Source organism: Epinephelus fuscoguttatus, linkage group LG1 (genome assembly GCF_011397635.1).
Source record: "Epinephelus fuscoguttatus linkage group LG1, E.fuscoguttatus.final_Chr_v1".
Lineage (NCBI taxonomy): Eukaryota > Metazoa > Chordata > Actinopteri > Perciformes > Serranidae > Epinephelus > Epinephelus fuscoguttatus.
The window spans coordinates 11,237,660-11,260,164 of NC_064752.1; the positions used below are offsets into that span (position 1 = coordinate 11,237,660).

At 41.0% G+C, this 22,505-nt stretch overlaps 1 protein-coding gene across 3 annotated transcripts in view; it reads left to right on the plus strand.

The window, feature by feature from the left end:
- The first annotated feature begins 235 nt into the window (after nucleotides 1–235).
- The window catches only part of arhgef10la (Rho guanine nucleotide exchange factor (GEF) 10-like a), a 169,075-nt gene continuing 146,805 nt past the window's right edge, over nucleotides 236–22,505 (plus strand). For 2 of the 3 annotated variants that reach the window (XM_049572451.1, XM_049572466.1), the window contains exons 1-2: nucleotides 236–641; nucleotides 18,657–18,944. In XM_049572451.1, coding sequence (XP_049428408.1) covers nucleotides 18,662–18,944 — 283 coding nt within the window. In that variant the 5' untranslated portion in view covers nucleotides 236–641; nucleotides 18,657–18,661. The remainder of the gene's footprint in view (nucleotides 642–18,656; nucleotides 18,945–22,505) is intronic. The other variant, XM_049572460.1, reaches the window with a different exon arrangement.

Genomic DNA, 22,505 nt, shown 5'->3' on the forward strand with positions numbered 1-22,505 from the left:
ACACAGCTGACTCCAGTTCAGTGTGAACTTCAGTCCCACACGGAAGTACTCTGAGATAGCATTGCCCCTAATTCCCTTTGTCCAGCCCACTTGTACGCAAAAACTCCCCTGATTGGTACACACACAGCCCCCTAGGCTTTTCATTGGCCACGTGCTTGACTTTGTCACTCTCCCATTGGCTGGTTGAGTCTGAGAGCCCTCACCCTGCTTTGTGCTGCTGTCTGGGCAGCAGCAGGGGTCTGGAGAGTGGGAGGAGGGAGGAAAACCAAAGAAAGGACAGAATGAGAGACTGGAGGGGCTGAGTGGGGGAAAGGACCCATCTGAAAAAGAGAGGGACAGAGAGGGGAGATAGAGGGAGGAACACAACGAGGCAGAGGGAGAGGGGAGGGAGCACAGAGGGTTACCTCATCTTGAGCTGCTCGTGCACACGGTGCAGGGGAGAAGTTGTGGGAAAGTAAACAGCACAGGAGAATTCCAATCTGTTCTCAGCCACTTGCAGCCCTCGCAGGATACCATAAAGATGACTGTGCTGGACCCGGCAGTGTGGTAAAAACTGAGAGTGTATGGGAGGTTACCGGGATTAAAGGGTCACCAGGGAGTGCCTGAAGCTTCTCGGAGGACACACTGCTGAAGATAAGGAGGTGAGAGGCGTCTATTTGTTGTCCTCTAAACACTTTCCCCCTTTCCTCCCTTCATTCTCCTCTGTCTCCCTCCTCACTCTCAGCATGGTTAGCATGTTGCAAAGACAGCAGCTTTGTCCAAAGGGGGCCATTGATGGAGTGGAGCTGGGGGTGGGTGTGCTGGTTTGTGCCTCTCTGTCTCAGTCCGACAGCTATATAGGAGCAGCGGAGAGGACAGGGGGAACATGGAGGAGGAGAGGATGGGAATGGCAGATACCCGTGTGGCCCTTTGGCAGAGTACACACCATCATGGACGATTAAACCTGAGCCTGCCTCAGAGAGCCGGCAGGGCTGCGGAGCGTGAGGCCTTGTTATGATAGCGGCAGTTCCCTGAGACAGACACCAGGAAGGATGAGTGAGAGATTGGCGGCACGTCCCAGACCCACACCTCTGGCCCGGCTGTTTTTCAGCAGCGCTGCACAGCTCCTCCACAGCCTCAGGCTATATAAAGAGATCCCCTGGCTCGGGCCAGGCCTTAACCATTCCAGTTTGACGGTTGCTTCCCGGAGTACAATAGCCCCTCCCAGGATGGATTTCACGCTGCCTCAATGCTCTGAACAGAATAGAGAGGGGAGACAGGGAGGAGAGGGGTGAGGAGGGGTGCTAAGGGACCTCTGACCAAAGTAATTTGCATTTTGAGCTAGGGCACTGTTTCTGCCTCACTTGCCGGATGTCCAAGTGCCTTTTTTTCTTTCGAGACACTCCATGGACTCACTGTATCAGATTTTTTTCTTCTTAGTCACAGTCCAGCACTTCCAACAGACATTAACAATCCGTGCATGCATGGCCTGAAGCTACCACAAAGACCTCACTATCAATGGGAACCCTTTCCCCTTTTGCTACACATTCACCCATGAAAACTTGCACTCACGCATATGTACACATGGAAGGGCCTTGGTGCTCAAGTACACAATCAGTCATTTGATAGTGGTGACACGCCTGCCAAATGTTTCAAGGTGTACTGGATTACACACTGACTACATCCCTTTGTGAGTGTCAGATAATTAATTTACAGGAAGAATTCAGGGATGTTTGTTGAGGCTAACCTGCAGTATTTTGTTGTCACATTCGCATCACGTCACCCAAACTTTTTTATTTCCTGTTAAGGTCCAGACACACCAAACTAGATCAAGGAACTAGTGGTGACAAAGGCTGACTGCCTCACATTGCCTGCAAATTAGCAAGAAAGTTGCACTTAAACACACCACAAAGACTACAGCTAGCGGCCAACTAGCATGTACGTTCTGCACATGAATAAAAGACTTGTACAGACCCAGACACACCAAACCAACATCAAATAACTAGTGGTGACGAAGGCCTCACATCACCTGCGTCTCAGCCAAAAAGTTACACCTGGGCACAGCGCAAAGATGACAGCCAACAGCCAACTAGCTTGTACGTTCGGCACCTTTTTTGGACAAAAGACTTTAACTAGTACAGGCCCAGACACACCAAAAAGACATCCAAGAACTTGTGGTGACGAAGGCTAACTGCCTCATGTCACCTGCTTCTTAGCCAAAAAGTTGCCCTTGACCATTGCGCAAAGACTAAAGCCAACTAGCAAATACGTTCTGCACCCCTTTTGAATCAAAGTCTTGAACTTGTACAGGCCCAGGTACTCCAAACCAACTGTAAAGACCTTGTTTTGGCCATAAAGTTGTACTAGAAGACATGACAAAGACTAGAGCCAACGGCCAGCTAGCACGTATGTTATGATCTTGCGTGAGAGGATATAACTCTCCCGACCAACAGGCAGCGATAGTCTGTATTTGTCTTTCAAAACGGGAAACCAGAAGACCAACAGGACGGAATCAAGATGCTAGTTAGCCAGTTAGCACATTAATATCACAACCTAATGCTGAAAGAACAAAGGATGCTTCAAAGGCTCAACGGCTAAAAACATAATCTTACAAGTTTGTTGTGATCTCATGCCGTCTTGACTTTAACTGTTAGTTTGGTTTCCTCCCTTACGTTTCTCTTTTTGTGCTGAACTGCCAGTCAGAGTGACGGGCTCCGACAGTGATTGAACATGCTGAATCGGCCAAAAAAAGCCGCCACAGGCCGACAAGTTGCCAACGGTGTGGGACATACCACCAAAACTAGGGTGACAGATGCTCACAGACAGCCCGAGACCATCAGCTTGGTGTGTCAGGACTCTTAACTCTTCTGATAACAGAGTCCAAGGCCAAATCAACTCGACTACGCTGGTGTGAAGAGTAACTCATCATCGTCACCTATTTGTTAAACACAAGCTTACACTGAACTCTGGGTAACTGGACGATATGAAAAGCATTCTCTGGAACTTCCTGAATAATGACTGAACTCTTTGATTCAGGAGAATATTTTCATATGTTGGTGATATCTGCTTTGACTGGCACATGAAAAGAGCAGCCAAACTCTTTTGCACTGATGACAGTGAAAGCAGGCCGTTCCCTACCTGAGGCTGTACAATAGCTAACATCAGACAAACACAGTGACTGATGCCAAAGGGAACAACTGACTGTGATACAAGAGTTGGGTCACTGCACCTGCCACATACTGAACTGTCAGAGACGGTTTGCATCAGATATTTTTGATCTACATTAGTGTAGTTCAAATAACTATCGTTTTGTACTCTGTGTTGTGTCGCAGTTGTTGTACATGTCGTGATATGGTTCAATAGCAAGATCAGGCTGAATTTGACAGGAGATATTTAATGTCTCTCAGCACTCAAAGGAAACTTCATCTTAAAGCTTTGACTTTAAATCGTAAATAGAATGAACTCTTGAATTTGGACTCTTTTATCCTAGTCTTTGCTATTTTTAAGATAAACAGGGAGCTAATATATCCCACAGGATCATCACACAAACTAAAGTCAATACTCTAAAAGTGACTTTCTGCTCTTAGTGGTCTCACAGTTATTGAGCAAACACTGTAAGGCTCTCTGTTACAAAGGTTAAGTTTGACAGATTGGTAATAAATTTGTTTTTTGGCCAGTGTATGTAAGGATACTATTAAAAAAGCATCATCTGTGTACTAGAATATATGAAAGAGGTATTCGTACACATGAAGGTGCCTTCATGCGTACCGGGGATAACTAAGCCTGTGGGCACAGTTTCATTACAGCTCTTCTGTGGCTCTGGAGAAACTGTGTACAGTCTGAGACTCTCTCAAAATAACCATGATGACATGTCAGTTTCAGATTGGAACCTGGAAGTGAGGAGTTTGAAAGGCGTGGTCATGTGCCAGGCATGGAGGGTTTAACTGTTTCTTGCAGTAGGGCAGGGTTTTTTTTAATATAAAGACTGACGATGTGGGCTCCTAAGACAAAACTGAGACACTGGTGACCCCCCCCAACATCCCCTGTCATCTGCATCCTACTGTGAGCTACAACTTGATTTGCTTTTCAGCCTATGTGTTTACATGTTGGCAAGTATGCCACAGTATCAGTTCCTCTTTGCAATATATCCACGGATGCACAGACAACTATCACTGGTTTACTGTGATACTGAAGGAAACTTAAAAATATGGTGATTCTCAGGCAAGTTCTTGAGTAATAAAAAGCGTCTTTTTATCATTTCTAAATGATGCATATCTGAGAGAATAGCCTCATAAAGCTAGGGTACTGAGAATCTACAAAAAAACTACATCATTTCTGTTTGACTGAGTTATGACTCACAGAAGAAATGAGAGTTTTGACACTAATTGTGGCAATCTGAGCGTTTTAAAGGAGCCCTATACAAGTGGTTCCCAACTGGTGGGTTGTGGTCCAAAAGTGGGTTGCGGGTCCAATCTGAATGGACCAAAAGTGACTCACAAACGTGTCATTTGTAACACGATGCAGAGCTTTTATTATGAAGTGCAGTTTCCTGCTGTAGAGTGAGTGACTAACGGATTGCTACTTGAAAGAGACAGCAAGCTAGCTCCAAGACATGGCTAAACCCAAGTGTGACACTAAATTTATTAAACTGTGTGTACTTTGAACTAATGACTAAAGAGAAATCTGGACCCCGTGGCTGGACCAGTTGGAAACCACTGCCCTATATAACACTCAGAGCACCAATACAGCAGCAAAAAACTTTTTTCTATGGAAAGATATTGTGGGGTAATGGTGTCCTGAGCATAGACGGATGTCACAGTCCCTGTGTGTGTGTAGTAATCCATGCTTCTCTGTCTGTTGTTGTAGTAGATGGTGTATGTTAGTGCTTGAGCCCCATGTGTCCAACAAGCTGGCTAACTGACACGGCTCTGCTCTGCTGTCCTACAGTGTACAGCTGACATCGAGACGCTGTTATCGAGGAAGCGCTGTGCCCACCCCCAGTTAACATTGTCAGCTCTGTCAGCACTGTTGCTGTTGTAAGAGTTAAATTGTGTGATGTACATATAATAGTACACACTTGAATGTACATGACACCATCATGTTTACACATACTCAGTGTTTACAGTAATGTTATGATGTTCTGGTATCAGGTATTTCCACTAGTTGGCGCTGTTCAGGATGCTGGTAGTTCTTGTGTAATGCCGCGTAATGGCTGACTGATCAGTGTTTGGACTTCCTTCTCACACACCCACGTTGCTTACACTGTTGTTGGCACTGTTTGCACTCTTAGCACTGTTAGCTGCTAGCCACGTCCATGTTGAGAGCCATGTGCAAACAACCTTTGAATCATATGTTCTGAACATCATACACAGCTCCTTTAAAGCAGTGGTTCCCAACTGCTGGGTCATGGTCCAAAAGTGGGTTGTGGGCCCATTCTGAATGGACTGCAAGTGACTCGCAAATGTGTCAAAAAATGAAAGTACAGTGAATTCTGCCACAGAGCTTTCATTTTGAAGTGCCATTTCCTGCTGTAGATTGACTGACTAATAGACAGCTACTTTACAGAGACAGCAAACTAGCTCGACAATATGACCAAACAGAAGTATGATGCTTCATGTATTAAACTGTGACTAAGGAGTAATCTGGACCCCGAGGCTGGACCAGTTGGGAAACAATGCTTTAAGGAACTGACGCTCAAGAACAGCCATCCTTTTGACCTCTCTTTGCCTCACGCTGCTCCCTCTGCACCACCCTCACACTTTGAAAACCTCTGCATTAGAGGTGCAGTATGATCAATTGTTTGTGAAACTTGACCCGCACCAGGAACCAAAAGTCAGGATATCTCGGTTTCTGTTGCGATGACTATGCTCATTCCTTTTTTCAGTCTGTCTCTTGTGAGTTCCTAAACTTCATGAAAGTGCAAGTCTAAATTGCAAGGGTACCCTGGTAATGTGTAGCATGTGCATAAGGCAGATATATCTATCTGAGATACAAGAGATGAAATGGTGGCTGCACTTATCTAACATTGGAATACAAGACATCAATCAAGAATCAAGACACCCTTGAGCAGTGCTGGAATATAACATTTATTCAAATACTGCACATATTTGAGGTAGGCCTGTTTGTACTTTACTGAAGCATTTCCATTTTCTGCTACCTAATACTTGTACTCCACTACATCTCAGAGAGAAATATTGTACTCACTTTACTACGTTTATCTTATAACTTCAGTTACTCGTTACAGCAACAGTGGTGCAGTGGTTAACATTGTCACCTCACAGCAAGAGGGTTCCTGGTTCAAACTCAGGGTGGGGGGTTCGAGCTCCTGGGTGGGGGAGCCCCTCTGTACGGAGTCTGCATGTTCTCCCTGTGTCACCGTGGGTTTTCTCCGTACTCCTGCTTCCTCCCACAGTCTAAAGACATGCATGTGAACTGGTGAATCTCAACTGGCCGTAGGTGTGAATGTGAGCGTGAATGGTTGTCTGTCTCTATGTGTTGTTGTCTGGCGACCTGTCCAGGGTGTACCCCATCTCTCACCCAAGGTCAGCTGGGATAGGCTCCAGCCCATTAAACAGATATGTAATTTGATAAGTAATAATCAGGGCAGAGAACTTTAAGAAATAGGGTTCTAAATGATCCTCCCCAGTTGCTTTCCTGCAATCAGTAGTTTGCAGCGCTTCCTTAACAACAGATGAAGTGACAGTCTGAAGGGTGAACTGAGAGGTACGATATGAGGGGAGCACGTGATCCCGAGGGTTATTATTAAGAGAGTAATCTGAGTAAACCATATCAAACTGATGTTTATCAATGATAGTAATAAATGATTTTGTAAAGTATTCCAAGGCTAATTTTATGTCCAGTATTTCAGAGGTGTGATATATATTACAGCCTGTATGGTCATTGAGGAAAGCCTGTTCATTGAAAGTTTTTAAGTTTCTTTTGGTAACAATTCTGGGGGTTGATCGTTCCCATTTAGAACTTCTAACACAGGCTACAGGACAGTGGTCCCTGAAGCGAAGTGCAAGATCTCCAGAAGCCGTAATTTTGTCCCTTATACTGGAGAGAATAAAATCAATTAGTGTTGATTTTGAAGGGTCCTTCAGATTGGGTCTGGTCGGTTCCTCAATGAGCTGTGACAGATTGAGATTATCACACATTTCCTTTAAAGTAGTTGAGTCGTTAGAGAACCAATTTAGGTTAAAGTCACCTAGAACTAGCATCTCTGACTGACTGTACTGAACAAGAAGGTCTGCTTATTTATTAACAGCACCAGAAACAGCTGAGGGTGGCCTATAAACACCCACCACATGTACCTTCAGAGCAATAAGTTCAAAGGAATGAGGAATTGTGACAGCATTTAAAACTATAATGGACAGACATGACGTCACATACACAGCCACACCAACCCCTCTTCCCACTCTATTCAGAACTGTGTATACTCTGTTTAAGCCAGGTTTATGTCAAAACCAGGGTATCGGGGTCCGTCTGTGATATGAGAATTTCTAGCTGATCCAGTTTAAACTGATTACACAGACTTCTGATGTATAGATGCATTAACCCCAGGCCATTTCTGGATCTGAACGTGTGTGCGTTCAATGATATTTGCCCAGCATCACAGGAGGGCCGACTTGCAGATGGCACCCTCCAGCTTGTTTGAGGTGTGAGGTTAATGGTGATTCAGTTTCTGGGTTATAAAAGCTTGTACAGGAGTTAGACCGGTGGTGCTTACGAGGGCCATTAGTAATCAGAACAGGGATGTTAGACACAGGGTCAGAGTGGAGGATGAAGTGTGTTGTGAGGTCATGGAGTGAAAGCGTTTCAGGAGTGTAAAGTCAGTTCAGTGTTGGTGGATAAAAGGCATGAGCCTTCCTGTGATGGGTGCAGACCGTCAGGCCTAAAAAGTATTTTCACTGTGAGCTGGGTCACCCTGTTTGGGCTGGGGCTTCTTCTCTGACTTCTCCCCCCTCTTTTGGTTCTGAAGGGCGGCGCCGTCTGTTGCTGTGCCTTCCTCCACGATTTTGTATTGAGGAGAACAATACACTGTCAACATCCTGTGTCCTCTCTTCACCTGAGGAGGAGGGGGAGGCGTGACATTATTTTTTTTTACTGTGAGCGGGGTCACAGATGTGTTCATTATGATGAACACACTACTCTGTAATATTACTATCTTTACTCAAGTAGAATAACTGAGTACTTTTTTCACCTCTGCCTTTGACTACCTCATGACCTCATGATTTGACTGGCTGTGAGGAGGAACTGCAGCACTTACTAAACTTATCCTCTCCTACATACTGTAAGTTTCTGTCTCAGCCTTCAGCCAGTGATGGATTCTTCAGATAATCATAGCTTTAGTTTTGCATAATGGAAGTTTTGCATGGAGAACCGGAGAGACTGAGTCACATTGGCTTTTGAAATCCAGAAACATTCACACATAAAGGTAATTATTGAGTCACTGGCATTGGTCAGTAACCCAGTCAAACCTCAGTAAATAGAAGCAGTCACCTTTTATTATCTTCAACTGGTCATATGCTGAAAAGCTATGGGTGACCATTATTCACTGAAACCTGGACATTTTATAAAATCAGTTTGAGTAGTATTTTTCTTGATAAACTAAAGCACCAGTTCCTAAAGTGCTCCCTCTAGTGGTATGCAGAGGAACCTCCCAAAAAATAAATAAAAAAATCAGTACATTTAAATATATGCTATCAAAATATGACAACATTTTTAATGAAAATATTTGGAAAATGAGATCCCTGAAATGTAATTTAGTTTAGCCTTTCCTGTTTCAGTATCAGCCCGCTATGTTATCCTGTTCATGAGACATATTTTAGTGCACTGTTTGGCTGTAATACGAGAATTTGTGAACAAGAAGCAGGTGCCATGTGGTAAAACTAGGCAGTGCTGATTAAATATGAACCAAAATCTGTTACTGTGTTGCCTATTTCTCCCCAAAAATGTTTTCAAAAAACACATTTTAGCTTACTGTTCAACTGTAATTTGAGATTGTTTTCTACCAGCTGGCTGCCATATTGTTTCCCCGTGCCAAACCATGGCTGTATTAAGAGACCTGGATACAGGTCAGGGTAAAGGTGGAACCCTGTCCATTCCTATGACAGTTGCTCAGTGGCACATAAAGCCAAAAAAGCTCTATTTTGTGGTACGAAATTCCCCAGATGATCAGTGCTTCTTCTGCATCATGGGGCCATAGAGCAGGCGCTTTTGAGACTTCCGCTAGCCAAGCCTGCTACTTCAGGTTTAATGTTCCACTAACTTGGATGGGGATGAAATTATTTAAACTTGCTGCTCCTCCAGACTTTTCAAATTAATTAAATCCTAAGAGTGGAATGAGTCATTTTGTGGGTGTTGTGACGCGCTAAATAATTAATCCACGGATTTACAGACGTTTCTTTCCCAATGTAAGTCAACGGGAAAAAATATTTTTGGGCCCCATGGCACCACATGTTGGACCTGGGAGTTGCAGTGCCACTGTTTGTCCACTAGGAAAATTGGCTTCAAAGCCCGGCACACTTCCTTTTGGGCCTGGCCAGTACAGGGATGCTTGCATTACATCACCAACAAGTGGTAGAGTTTATTTGTCCGGCGTGGCACAGTGCATTCTGGTAGTTTAGGCTTTCTACCTCTTGAGCAAAAGCATATGCTAGAGCCTTTCTTCTCTTTTTTCTCAGGTCATGTATCACCAGTTTTAAAAGTATTTGTGTCTTTCTATTACATAGACACCCCAGTTTTATGAAAAGACCCATCTCTCCAGCAGGGACGTACTTCTTTAAGCAGTGCCAGTGATGTCTCCACAGCACCTAATAAGGGGGTGGCCTTTGCAGTGAGGCTATGGCTGACAACAGTCAAAAATAAATAACCTTCTGATTAAAAATAAACCTGCTTCATGCATAAACTGACTGCAGCTGAATAGGGTAGGCCTGTGCTACATTTTCTTAACGTACGTAGTGATGGCACTTGAGAGCATTAACATTTTACGAGCTGGTACGCGCTGTAAAAAGTTTGAAAAACACTGAACTGGAGCATTGTCAGGTTAACACATTCGGGACATTCTTATCTCTGCTCAGTGTTTGTACATTACAGCACACATGAATCCAGCATTGTGCTGTGAGCACAAATGCCAGCTGGGAGGTGGAGGTTACTCCCACTGTGTCCTTGACTAATGTGACACCATCAGCACATCACTGCTGTTGTAGACTGACATTATTGGAGCTGCTTTCTACAGCAGAGGGCATCTGAAGGCCAGACTGGCTCCTGAATGAATAATATGTCCCTGAACATCTTAACCGTGGCAACATGATGGCAGACCTGGGGGAAGAGTATCTCAAATATGCATAGATAACCTTCTAATCATGTTGTGTTTACAGTGCGATATGATGTGCCTTTGGCAGGCAGTCGTCAGAAATTCATTTAAAGTGAAATTTAAAATATTCATAACATTCATAATATATAATGCAATAGACTTGGCCTCTTCTGTGTTCTAAAAATCTTTGGAAGGGCAATGTTATGTTTAAGGGAACCCATGAAATCCACAAATGTCTGTGAACAGCCTCCCACTCAGATTGTTATGCCTTTTGACAGGCAAAGAAAGATATATTCCGTCTGTTCTCAAGGAGCTGTTTGCAGTTCCTAAATTGGCCGAGTCACATTCGTATCTCTTGATAGGAAGTCCTCGGGGAAGCTGGAGAACGAAGCAACGCCAGAGGCAGAAACGTCTCTGCCTGGCACTGTTTGTTGTTGTCGGTGGTCGGCTGGTCTCTCATTGTCTGTGTCTGAGTGTTTGTGTGCCATTTTCTGTTAAGGAAAAGCCTTAAGCAGCGGTGCTCTCACTGACTTTCTGTTAGATATCCCAATGCTGTTTATTCAGTTGTCACCAGCTGCTGCTCTCTTCCATTGTCCATTGATATACCCGACTGCCACTGACCAATGGCTGTGAGGTTTGTCTGTAGTAGGTCAAACACAGCACTCTGTAAATCAGTGGCTAGAACTAAATATGCAGCTCAGCAGATCTGCAAAACCCTGACAGAAAGCTCTGAAAACAGTTAGTGGTTAGGCACCTCTTTTTTTCTTCCTTTTGTTTTGAAACCCCGTGATTTCATTTCATTTTTAAAAGCAGATTACATACCCTCACTGCTTTGTGAAGTGAAATACAACACAAAAGGGAACTGAGATTAAATCAGGCAACATAGATCAGATGCCAAGTGCACACAAGATCCAAGTGAGTAATCAAAAACTGCACAATTTGAATGGAAAGGACGTGAAGGGAAAAATACCACAAAATGAAAACCAACCAATAAAACCAACAGCACTTAATATGCAAATACAAGAACTGCTATGTTTAAAACAACACATACGGTAATGATGCTTGCCATTTTCAATCAGAAAGTACACGTGTGCACGTGTGACTTGGCGTTCCACGGATCGCCCATGAAAGTGTACACATACCTCACTTTCCTTTATTCACATACAACATCCCTCCACTCATTAGCACATTTGGTGCACAGCGGGAGAGTGTTCAGAGCTCTATGTAGGTCAGGGACAGGGTGTGTAGGAGTTGGTTTCATCTCTATTCTGTGATGTATCTTATTTTCCCCTCAAGAATAGCTTTCACACAGCTCCACTCCCGGGGCTCTTTATTTTTCTAAGCTGCAGTGTGTTTGATGGCTTGTCCAAATGCCTTCCCTCAAAGAAGTTTGCTCAGAATACCTGTCATTTTCATTCTGCGGAGGGTTATTTTAAGTGGAAAAACTTTCGGGCTCCAGTTCTGTATTAGTTTTATCAAGCTCAACTTTTATTCAAGGCACCGGCTGTCTTGTTGATTGTAATAATGTGGAAATATCAATTATGTCTCTGAGATATCTGGGTGTTTCTTATGCTCGCGTAATCCAATTCAGTCTGGTGAACAATCGGGAGTGATTGTTCAGTCAGCATGGCTTTCATCTGTGGGAGCACAGTAGCAGTATCTTTCAATAAAATCTTTCAATAGAATCATACCCTGATGGTTTCTATGATGTTCTTTCAAAGAAGATGCTGCTTTGTGGGTTTGGCAGCACCTGTTTTTTTTCATACCTTCCTGAAAGTTTGCTGTGGTATATGGTATATGGTATATGATGGTATTGATCGGCAAGTTTGGTATGCTCCGCAAAATCTCTTAAACAATATAAAGTCACAAAAGTTAATATTCTTATTTTAACTGAAAAATACAGCTGTATGTTCTAAATAAAGGTTTCTCTCTTTCACCAAACTAAGACTAATAAATTATACAGTCCTGTATCATAATAAATGTTTTACCAGTGGTTTAGTTGGGAGAACTGGAGAGACTGAGTCACACTGGGTTTTGAAATCTAGAAACACTGACACATAAAGGTATTACTGAGTCACTGGCATTGGTCAGTAACCCAGTCAAATCTCTGCATATAGAAGCAGTCACCTTTTATAAATTATCTTCAACCGTTCATAAGTTTAAACATTTAATGTGACCATATGTTCTATGTTCATATGGCAATGTTCCACGCGCTCTCTTAACTTAAACAATATCAAGTCACAAAATGTCAAGAGTTAATATTCTTATCAAACAGAAAAATACAGCTGTATATTCTGAATAAAGATTTCCTCTTTCACCAAACTAAGACCAGCTTAACTGCCTTGTTAACTCATTGTTAGGGTTGCAGTAGTATGAGATTTTCACAGTACGATAACCGTCTCAGAACATGTCGTGGTTTCATGGTACCTTATTTCTATTAGTTACAATAACTCGTAAAGGAATGAAAATAAAAGGGATTTTTTTTTAAAAGTGAAACAAAAGTTTATTACTATAATTCAAACATGAAACCATTTTTTAAATGGCAGTATGTGTAAAATGTCTTCCTATTGAAAATGACTAAAATAAAGATGAGATTTTCTGTCCAGTTGCATTTTTCACTAGATGACAACTAGTGAAAAATGGTATGATGACGGTATGATAACTGTAAATTTTCACACCATGGTAAACCTTGAAACCAGTATATTGCAGCAGCTCTACTCATTGTAAAATATACTTCATTCAAACTTGACGTAAACAAAATAAAACTAAAATAATGAACTGGCAAAGTTGGTCTTGTTAGTAATTTATTTTATATTAGCTAGTTCACTGTTCCAACAATCACCAACTGTGGTTTGGGATAGTTCGGATTTTTTGAAGTGGGGTTTGTATGGGTACTTATCCATAATTACTGTATCACATACAGTGTTGCCAAGTCCGCTTATTATAAGCGACTTTGGGCTTGTTTTTCTGTAAAGTTGCTTACAAATATCGGTAGTCGCGGGTCACGTTTTTTTTTTGGGCTTGTTTCTAAAGCGTAGTTGCTTATTTGGGCTTGTTCCCAGCTCCATAATAAGTTGTCAAGCAGATATTTTCGATATGTTATTTAAACGTAGGATAGTTTGTCTTGCCTGTTCCCTCTGTCCCTCCCCTTTCCCCATACACACAGGAGACAGCAGAGTTTTTTCCCACCCGCATCCTGCTTCTAATTGGCTCTGACCTTGATGGCAACGAGTACTAGCCAATCAGAGGCAGAGCAGGGCAATCTGTTTTTTTCTGGTTAGGAAAACGTCAGTCCTGTAACTAAAAGAAAAAAGTTAGATGAGTGCATAAAAAGCAGTAATAAATAAATAATTTGTGAATTCAGGATGATATTTATTTGTGTGTGCAAATTTTAATTATCACAGGTTTACTGTGTATATAATGTACTTGGTACATCAGTCTATATTCGATATCCCATCTGTTTTCTAATGTTAATTAATGTTAAAAGGTGGTTTAACTCCCTCTTGTGGTCATTGTCCTGAAGCTCAGGGGGAGAAAAATAAATAAACTATGTACCATGGGTACAGTTTTGCAAAACTGCACACAGTTTACTTATCTGTCCACATGGATGTAAATTGACAATTTGTACCCACAGTTTAAAATCCATCCCCACGGATTGTAAAACCCTGCACACAGTTTATTTAATTTTCTCTCACCGGAACCTAGGGGAGCTCCGTAGAAAAAGTCGCTTGTTTTGGGCTTGTTTTCACAGGCCTGGTTGCTTATTTGTCTCATGAGATCTGGCAACACTGATCACATACAGTAAAAGCCCCCAGTTTGGAGAAGCAGACAGGAGTGCTGACACAGAAGTAAAGCAATGTACTTCTGTAGATGGGGCAGCAGCAAAATGTAAAAAAAAAAGTCCCACCTAAAAAATCTGTAACAGTCTACGTCTAAGCCACAATTTTCATTTTACCTTACCGTCAGACTGCCCATTCAGATGGGGTAGCCATTAATGGCTTCAGTTCCCTATCTATGCTCTTGTCAAAGCCACCAGACTACATTGAAAAAACAGTAATTTTGGCTTGCTGAACACAGGAGCTGCTGGTCTACTGCTGCCTCGATCAGTTGTGTTATTCTGTGACTTTGGTGAATCCAAACTAACCCTTTTAAACACCAAGGTCACCCAATAACACAAACAAAAAATAAGTGATCAAAGCAGTGATACACCAGCAGCTCCTGTGCTAACAATATTAAATCTCTGTTTTTTTCAATGGTGTCTGGCTTCGAAGAGTGTGATTTAACGGCTTCAGTTTCCAGTTTACACTTTAACTGATTGGGATTATTTTTAGGTGGGACGTTTTTTTTGGTGGTTAAAATACATTTTGTTGCTGAACCCTCCTCAGCAGAACACTGCTTAGCTTCCGTGTCCAGCCTGCTTTTCCAAAGTGGGAACATGCTGACTGACATCTACTGTATTTAATCGCCGACACTGACTATGGATAAGTACCTCATACAACCCCATTTCAAAAGATCCGAACCATCCATTTAATTCATTGCGTAAGATGTTAAAATATGCTGTTTTCCCCCACAATCTCTCTCTGCTGTTGCTAGCAGGCTGTTGACAGTCCTGTAATGTTAACCCATGGATTTATAAAGAGAAGTGGATATAGCGATGGAGGCCGTACCCAGTTCAATCCTTTGAAAGTTTGTCAGTTGCGCATGAAGCCAAAATTGTTCAACTGCCACATATAAAATTACCCAAGTGATCGACAATCAGATTCTGATAGTAAAACAAGCTGTGATTGTTACAAAAAATGTATCCACTGATTTATATACGTCTCTTTCACAATGTAAGTCTATAGGATTAAGTCTTTTTTGACCCAATGGCCTCGCGTGATGGATTAGAAAGTTGTAATTCCATTGTTTACAAAAATTGGCTTCAAAGCCAGGCACGCTTCCTGGGGGCCTTTGTTATCCTCACCACTCGCAGTTGCTACTTTTGTCAGCCCAGCTGCCTGTTATACCAGCAGAGAGTGGCCTCTGGTGGTGTGTAACATGCACTATTCTATATACAATACATCTTCAACACAGCCTCTCCATATGAGTTTAATAGAAAGAAGCGTCTGGATTTCTAAAACCCCTGGTATACTGTAACACCCCCCAGGCTCACTGCTCTCTTCTGCCAAATCCCTCCTTTTCTCCACAACTGATACAAGCCATACCATACACTGCACAGCCATGGCCCAACTGACCTGTGAGCTAATCAGTATTGCAGTGACGAATGAAGAAACAATGGTTTCTGAGGCTGGAGAGAAGTTTTTTCCCTCCACAAAAGAGTCATTGTTGATTTGACCGATGAGTGGGCCGACTGGAAAAACTGTGTTTGTGGCACAGAGGACGTGGCTGGGTCCAAAGGCTGCAGTGGCATCTCATACTCGTAAACAGGCAGAGAACTGACTCCTCAAGAAAGCAACAGTGTTTGCTTTGCATAACTTTTAGTTTTCGCCGTCTTCTTCAACACACATGGTGGTGCTTAAGGATTCAGAGCCATCACTACTCCTGAACCGCAGTACTAACAGACATCATGAACAAACATCAACAGGCAGTAGTAAAAGATAATGAGAGCTGTGACTGACATCATGACAGCCCTTGTATCCAGGTTAAACAAAAAATGCTGACAGTGAATTTTACAGCCGGCCCGTGTTCATCCGCCTCCGCTACATGCTGTCATTTTCCCAACGGAGCCCCGACAAACAGCCCCATCAGGCCCAAGAATGTTCCAGCATTGGAAGCAGTGTGGTGCTAATCAAAATGCAAAGCAGATGCAGGGTTCATCGAGCGGTACACTAACATGCGCAGAAACAGTCTGGACGTCATAGAAAATCCCCACTTTGTGTCATAATGAAAGAATTACTGCGTGCAGCAATTTAATACCTTGAGGGCACGGGGGAGTCATGGAGAATTTCTATTTTATTTTGAAAATATGCTAACACAAGTCTCATTTCCATGATTACAGCTGACACTTTATGTGCCCAGCTATTTGTTGAGGAAGCACCGGGGTCTAAGAAGCACTGTAAAGCATGTTATGTGCTCGCAGATACTGTATGCCTGTATTGATTTTTCATTAGTTTTTAATTAAGTCCTAAAATATCCTGTCTGCTGTCATACCTGTTTTCATTGATAAGACAAGATGAAATTAGCCTCTTAGGTAATTGAGGTCTGTAATGTTAGGGCAAATATTTTCATCACTGGATTAATTAATCTGCCACTAAGCCTCATCAGACTCTTTGATTTAACTAAGTCTTTCTAACGGTCGTCCTGTTTATAGTGCCAGGATTATACCCTGCTTCTCTCTCTCTGCACACCAAGTGTACATTACTTCAGTTTTATTTCATCTAAGTTGTCAAACACTTTGAAATAGTTGCTTAATTTATGGTGTTTTTATGTACTGCAAGAAAACACTCAGTAAACTCCACAACCTGTACTGAAGAACACAAGTCTGGGAATTTCAGTCTGACCTATCGCTGTGTACACACTGCAGGTTTAAGAGTTCACGCCATTTCAGTGTTGTTTAGCACAGCACTGATTTGTATCTTCAAGGTGTTTTACATGCGGCTGTTTTTGTAAAGCAGCTTTGCTATGTTTATAAAGACCAGAGGACATTCCAACCCCAAATAAGTCCTGGGTAGGAGTTAAAACAACACTCTTAATGTCATTACTCTGAAGACAGCACATTAGAAAGGAACTTTGATATGTTTCAACTTGGACCCTGTTTTCCTTTGTTTAAGTGTCTGTGTCTAAGTGACTAATGGGGACAACAGCTTTTGAAATTGGTCCAGTGTTAGTGAGACCGCAAAACAGACTGCAGTGTAACCACCAGGGAATTTGTGCACCGTCAATATACTTCTACTAAAAGCACTTGTTTTGCCATTGACAGTGTCTGAACACATTATTGAAAGGATCCCTAGAGAGATGGACCTTTTTATTAAAGAGTAAGAACCTTTTTGTTTAACCAAAAACAGCCCTGAAATCACTATCACCAAACCCACCAGACTCCATTTAAGTAAACAGTGATTTTATTATCATAAAACACACTTCATTTAGAGTCGACAGAAATAGACTGGAACTAACAAAAGCCATCTTGGTTTGTCTTCACTGGTCCAACAAACACCAACTCCTGTTTGGTTGAAATAAACCCTTAATTCACCCACATAGATGTGAAAATATGCTGCCTCTATGCATCATATCAGTTACTGTTTATTTAAATGGAGTCTGGTGAAAGTGGCAATGACGATATTGGGGCTGTTCCTTGTTAAACAAAAATGATCTTACTCTTCAATAAAAAGGTCTATCTCTGTGGGGATCCTTTCAATACTGTTGTCAGACACTCAGAATAATAATCCGAGCCTGACAGTGACAAAACATGTACTTTTAATTTACGTATATTGAACTTTTTGTCACAGAAGCAGCCCCGAAAACTCCATCGCAAGTTCCAACAGTGTCCATTAAAATAAAGATAATTTCAGCATGTGTAGAGCCAGCATGTTTTACATCTGTCTGGATAAATTAAGAGTTTACTTCAACCAACTGACCTTCACAGCGGATAAGGAAAAACTCCCCCCAAAAAAGGTTTAACAGGGGAAATAGATGTAAAGTGATCCATATGACAAAATGATACATAATGCCTATGGCTATTTCGGGGCTGTTTCTGGTTAAACAAAAGGATCTTACTCTTAAAAAAAAGGTCTATCTCTGTAGGGATCCTTTCGATAATGCTGTCAGACACTTGGAATAATAATCTGAGCCTGTCAGTGGCAAAAAAAAAAACAATGTTAGTGGTTAGAGGACATAAACAGATGCACAAATGCCCATTAAGGTTACATTGCAGCTTGTTTTGCTGCTGTCAGCTGCAGCAGTCTCACTCCAATACTGGAACAGTTCCAAAAATAGTTGTTCCCATTGGTCACTTAGACACAAAAGCATTGGAAACAAGGGTACAGGTTGAAAATTACCTAAGTTACCCCTCAAGGCTCAAGCAATAGCTCTGACTTCCTATTAGGTGCAGCTTATTATCAGATGCAGTTGAAAAGACTGGTTATAGCTGATTGCAATCTTTTTTTCTGTGCTTTTGATTTGTTGTAGAGCAACATTTCAAAGCTTGTAAATCCCCTGTAGAAAGAATAAACATTACCTTAACTTCATTATTTAATGTCTCTGATATCAAAGAAGATTAAGTGTTATCATTCTGTCATCCAAAGCCTTAAGTAACCTCATCTTTATCTGTACTAAAATCTTTTTTGATTATGTGGTATCAATCATTTTTTTCATCATCACTTTCAACTCATCTATTTACACTTGAATTTTGTCACTCTTTCAGGGATTATGTCTACTGTGATGTCTCAGCAGCCGCCGAAGGAGGATGAGGAGGAGGAAGACGAGGAGCAAGGGGAAGAGTTTTCGTTTGAGGACAGTGCTGATGAGGAGAAACTTAAGGTGGACAGTAAAGGGATCCGCTCTGACTCTGATAGATCTGTCCAGATGTCAAAAAAGGAGGACAGTGAGACATCACAGACAGGCACAGATGGCACACAGCTTCACAGAACTTCGCCTCCTGCTGGACAGGAGGGCGTCATCACCAAGAACGTAACTTCAACTTCTACTGGAGGTAACATATTTTCAGAAATTACATATATATATTAAACTGGTGCCAAATTGATCTTGGGTGTTTACTAGAAATGATAAAGCACTATTTAGGCAGTAAAGAACAATCTGAAAGGGATCAACTTGCACTGATAGACAGTGGAAGATGTACCGGTACTTAAATCCTTTACTCAAGCAAATATATGTGACTCAGAACTTCCCTTAACCTGTTCAGACACACAAAAAAAATGTAAAGGGTGGGTTTCTACTCTACATGCGCTCATAAATTAGCAAAAAAAAATATTTTATTATGTTTTTTTTCTCTCCTGTCCATTCCAAATGATCAAATATATTCACGCAGAAATCATCAAATAGGAAAAATGACAATAAATGGTCTTTCTCAGGATTGGTTAACTTATATCTATGAACAAAGTGGTGCTTTATAACACATTGCATATATATTTGCATTGTATTCATCATCACGACTCAAATTATCATTAATTTATAAAGTATCTCCAGAAAACAGTATTTTGAAAACCTCCTCAGATGAATACTCTCTGAACATAATTAACAGGATGCTTTATGAGCTGATTGTATCATTAGAAAATCAAATCACAGCAGTGTTTAAAAAGAATCCAAAGTAAAAGCTAGAAAACTTACTTGTAATAGTAATTTAAAATCTCATTTTTACCTTAAACACAGTTTAAACACAAATTAAGTACTTTAACAATATGATTTATTCACTGAAATGTGCCTTGTGCTTCCCTCTTGCTTCACAGTCTGCCACACTTGTTAAAAAGGGGGTAAGGCTCATTGCAGTCCACTTAAGATAATGTGGAACACTGTGACTGGTTTATAGACATCATAAGTCTGTACACTTATGGAGCTAGATAACAGTAATCATAGATCTAGACATCCTAGAAAAGGTATGTCCACTGGGACACGGGAGGATCTGAACGGGTTCAGTAAGTTTAAGCATCAACACTTAATTTTTAGCATTCCGGTGAATTTTTATTCCCCAATTTGTGCATTTTCAGCACACTTCATGGTGTATATGGCTTAAATTTCGTCCCACTCACGGCTTTCTCCTTTTAAATGTTACCATCCCTCGCACTGGCTGCCAGTCAGGGATTTTGATGTGTCACACACTTACAATTCTCACGTGTGAATGGCGACAAATAAGTTCCCAGTTAAGATTTTTTTAAATTAGAGTTAACTGAATTTCAATTTTTAGGCAGTGTTTTCCGCTTTATTAGGAAATGGGTGCATACAACTACGGAAGCGTATTGCATTCACTTGACAAATTAAAAAAGCCCTGTTTTTCTGAGTAATTCTTTCCCTGTTTTTCGGGGTATTTTTTTTCTGTTTTTCGTGTTAATTTTTTCTGTTTTTTTTGTTTTGTTTTTTTTCTTCTGTTTTTTGTGGTAATTTCTTTCTGTTTTCCGTGGTAATTTTCTTCCTGAACGAGGAGACGAGATACTTCAAAATCTCGCGAGAAGCTCCCACCTGCAAGTGATCGGTGCCTGCGTAAAGTCGACAAAATAATGATAACACCATCTATATGACTTAAAGACAACAGTATCTCCCAGTGTCTCAAACCCAAAACAAAGTAAAACTGGATTAAACTAAACAAGCAGGTCATGTTTGCTTCCTTTATATCGAGCTCTAAAGAAAGGAATGAAAGCGTCTTTTGTTCTATTGCTCTCTTAACTCAGAAAAAAATACTCAGAAAAACAGAAAAAATTACCCCGAAAAACAAACAAAAACCCCCCACAAAAAACAGAAAAAAATTACCACGAAAAACAGAAAAATAAAAAAATTACTCCGAAAAACAGAAAAAAATACTCAATAAAACAGATTTTTTTTTAAAATTTGTCGTGTGAATGCAATACGCTTCCGTACATAACATACTGACACAGTCCATTAAAAAAATAATGTAACTTTCTGGAAAAGTCCTGTTGAATATTGTAGTAATAATGGGTCGTTATTACAAAATCCCAAGGCACACCTGAATTGGCATCACTGCACATGATTTGAGAATAACTGATCTAAACAATGAGGGGGACATGTTGCCTGTGTCTCCCCCCCAAATCTACATCCATGTCTAATTAGCATCAAGGTGCACTTTAGATGAGCAGGGAACTTAAAATCATTAAAAAGATTATTCCTACAAAACAGCAGAAATTAGTCAGTCACTTCTTACTGTGCAACATGGGGGCTGTTGTGTGGGGAAAAAAGTAGGCCATATTTTATTATTAGGTATCATTGGAATTAATAGGCTACTGTTTCGCTGAGTCATGGGTTAATAATAATATTTCCCACCCACAGGTGTGTGTAAAGATAGATTTACCTACTATGCAGGACTTTCTTAAAAACCATGTATAGACCCTAAACAGAGGTAACCCCTGCAGCGATCACCTGCGGCCTAGTTGAAGTATGTGAAGGTGCCCTCTGCCTGTATTTTTATTATTTTCTGTACTCAGGACGTTTATGTGTGTGTACCCGACAGCAGGTGAAGTAACCGACAATCCTGTGTAGTGACGTCATATTTCAAGCTAACGTTGCTGTCAGTTGAGCTAAGAGGTTAACGGCTAGTTTAGCTTCGGTTGCTAACTGTTAGCTAGCCACCATTTCAGTTAACGTTAAACCGCGGGGTTCACACTAACAACTCTGAACAAAACCAAAGTGACAGGCTAGTTACGTAAATATAGGGGACTTACCAGCCAGCTAAGTACACACTGGTGCGTGTAGCTTAAATATGGCGACTTACCGGACGATGTATCCTCCCTTTTGGCGTAGGCTAACGTTAGCCGCTTTCCCCACTACTCCAGCCCCTGGCGCTAGCTAATGCTAAGCTAACAGGTGTGTATTAGCCTGTGCATTGAACAGAAGTATGCAAGATGATATCAATATTTGCATCCAAATTCTGGTAAGAAAGTTGACAAAACACCTCAAATGTCAAAATATTAGTTACTGTAAAGCAATGAGCTATGAATTAATAAATTATTTAGGTACACTTCATTAGTTAGCCACTGAAAAAAGTAGCTAACTGTGTCACACAATTACAAAACTCAAATGCCCAACACTGGCGTCATAAGTATTCATATTAATCTAAGTTATGGCCTTTCTTATATTATAATAAATGTATTTTTTGTTTTAATAATTCTGACACACTGACCTGTTGTAGGAGTATTTTAATGTTGTGACATAGCAGGTACATTATGTTAGATGTGTCATTATTTGTTTTGTACATTAACCATACATACTACATAAACTGTTTTTCAAGTGGTAAAATGAATTGTATGAGCAATAAATCATATTTTACAATCTGAAAATAAATTTTGGATTCAAATTATAATATTATAAATAAGTAATGAATAACTATGGCTGCTAAATAAATGTAAGTTGTGTGAAAAGTACAATAAATGTAGCAGAACATAAACCAATGTAAGCACAAAATGGAAGAACTGAAGTAAAGTTAGAAGAAACGAATATAACTGGCTGCTAAATAAATGTAAGTGGTGTGACAAGTATGATAAATGTAATAGAGTTTAAAGTAACGTAAGCACAAAATGGAAAAACTGAA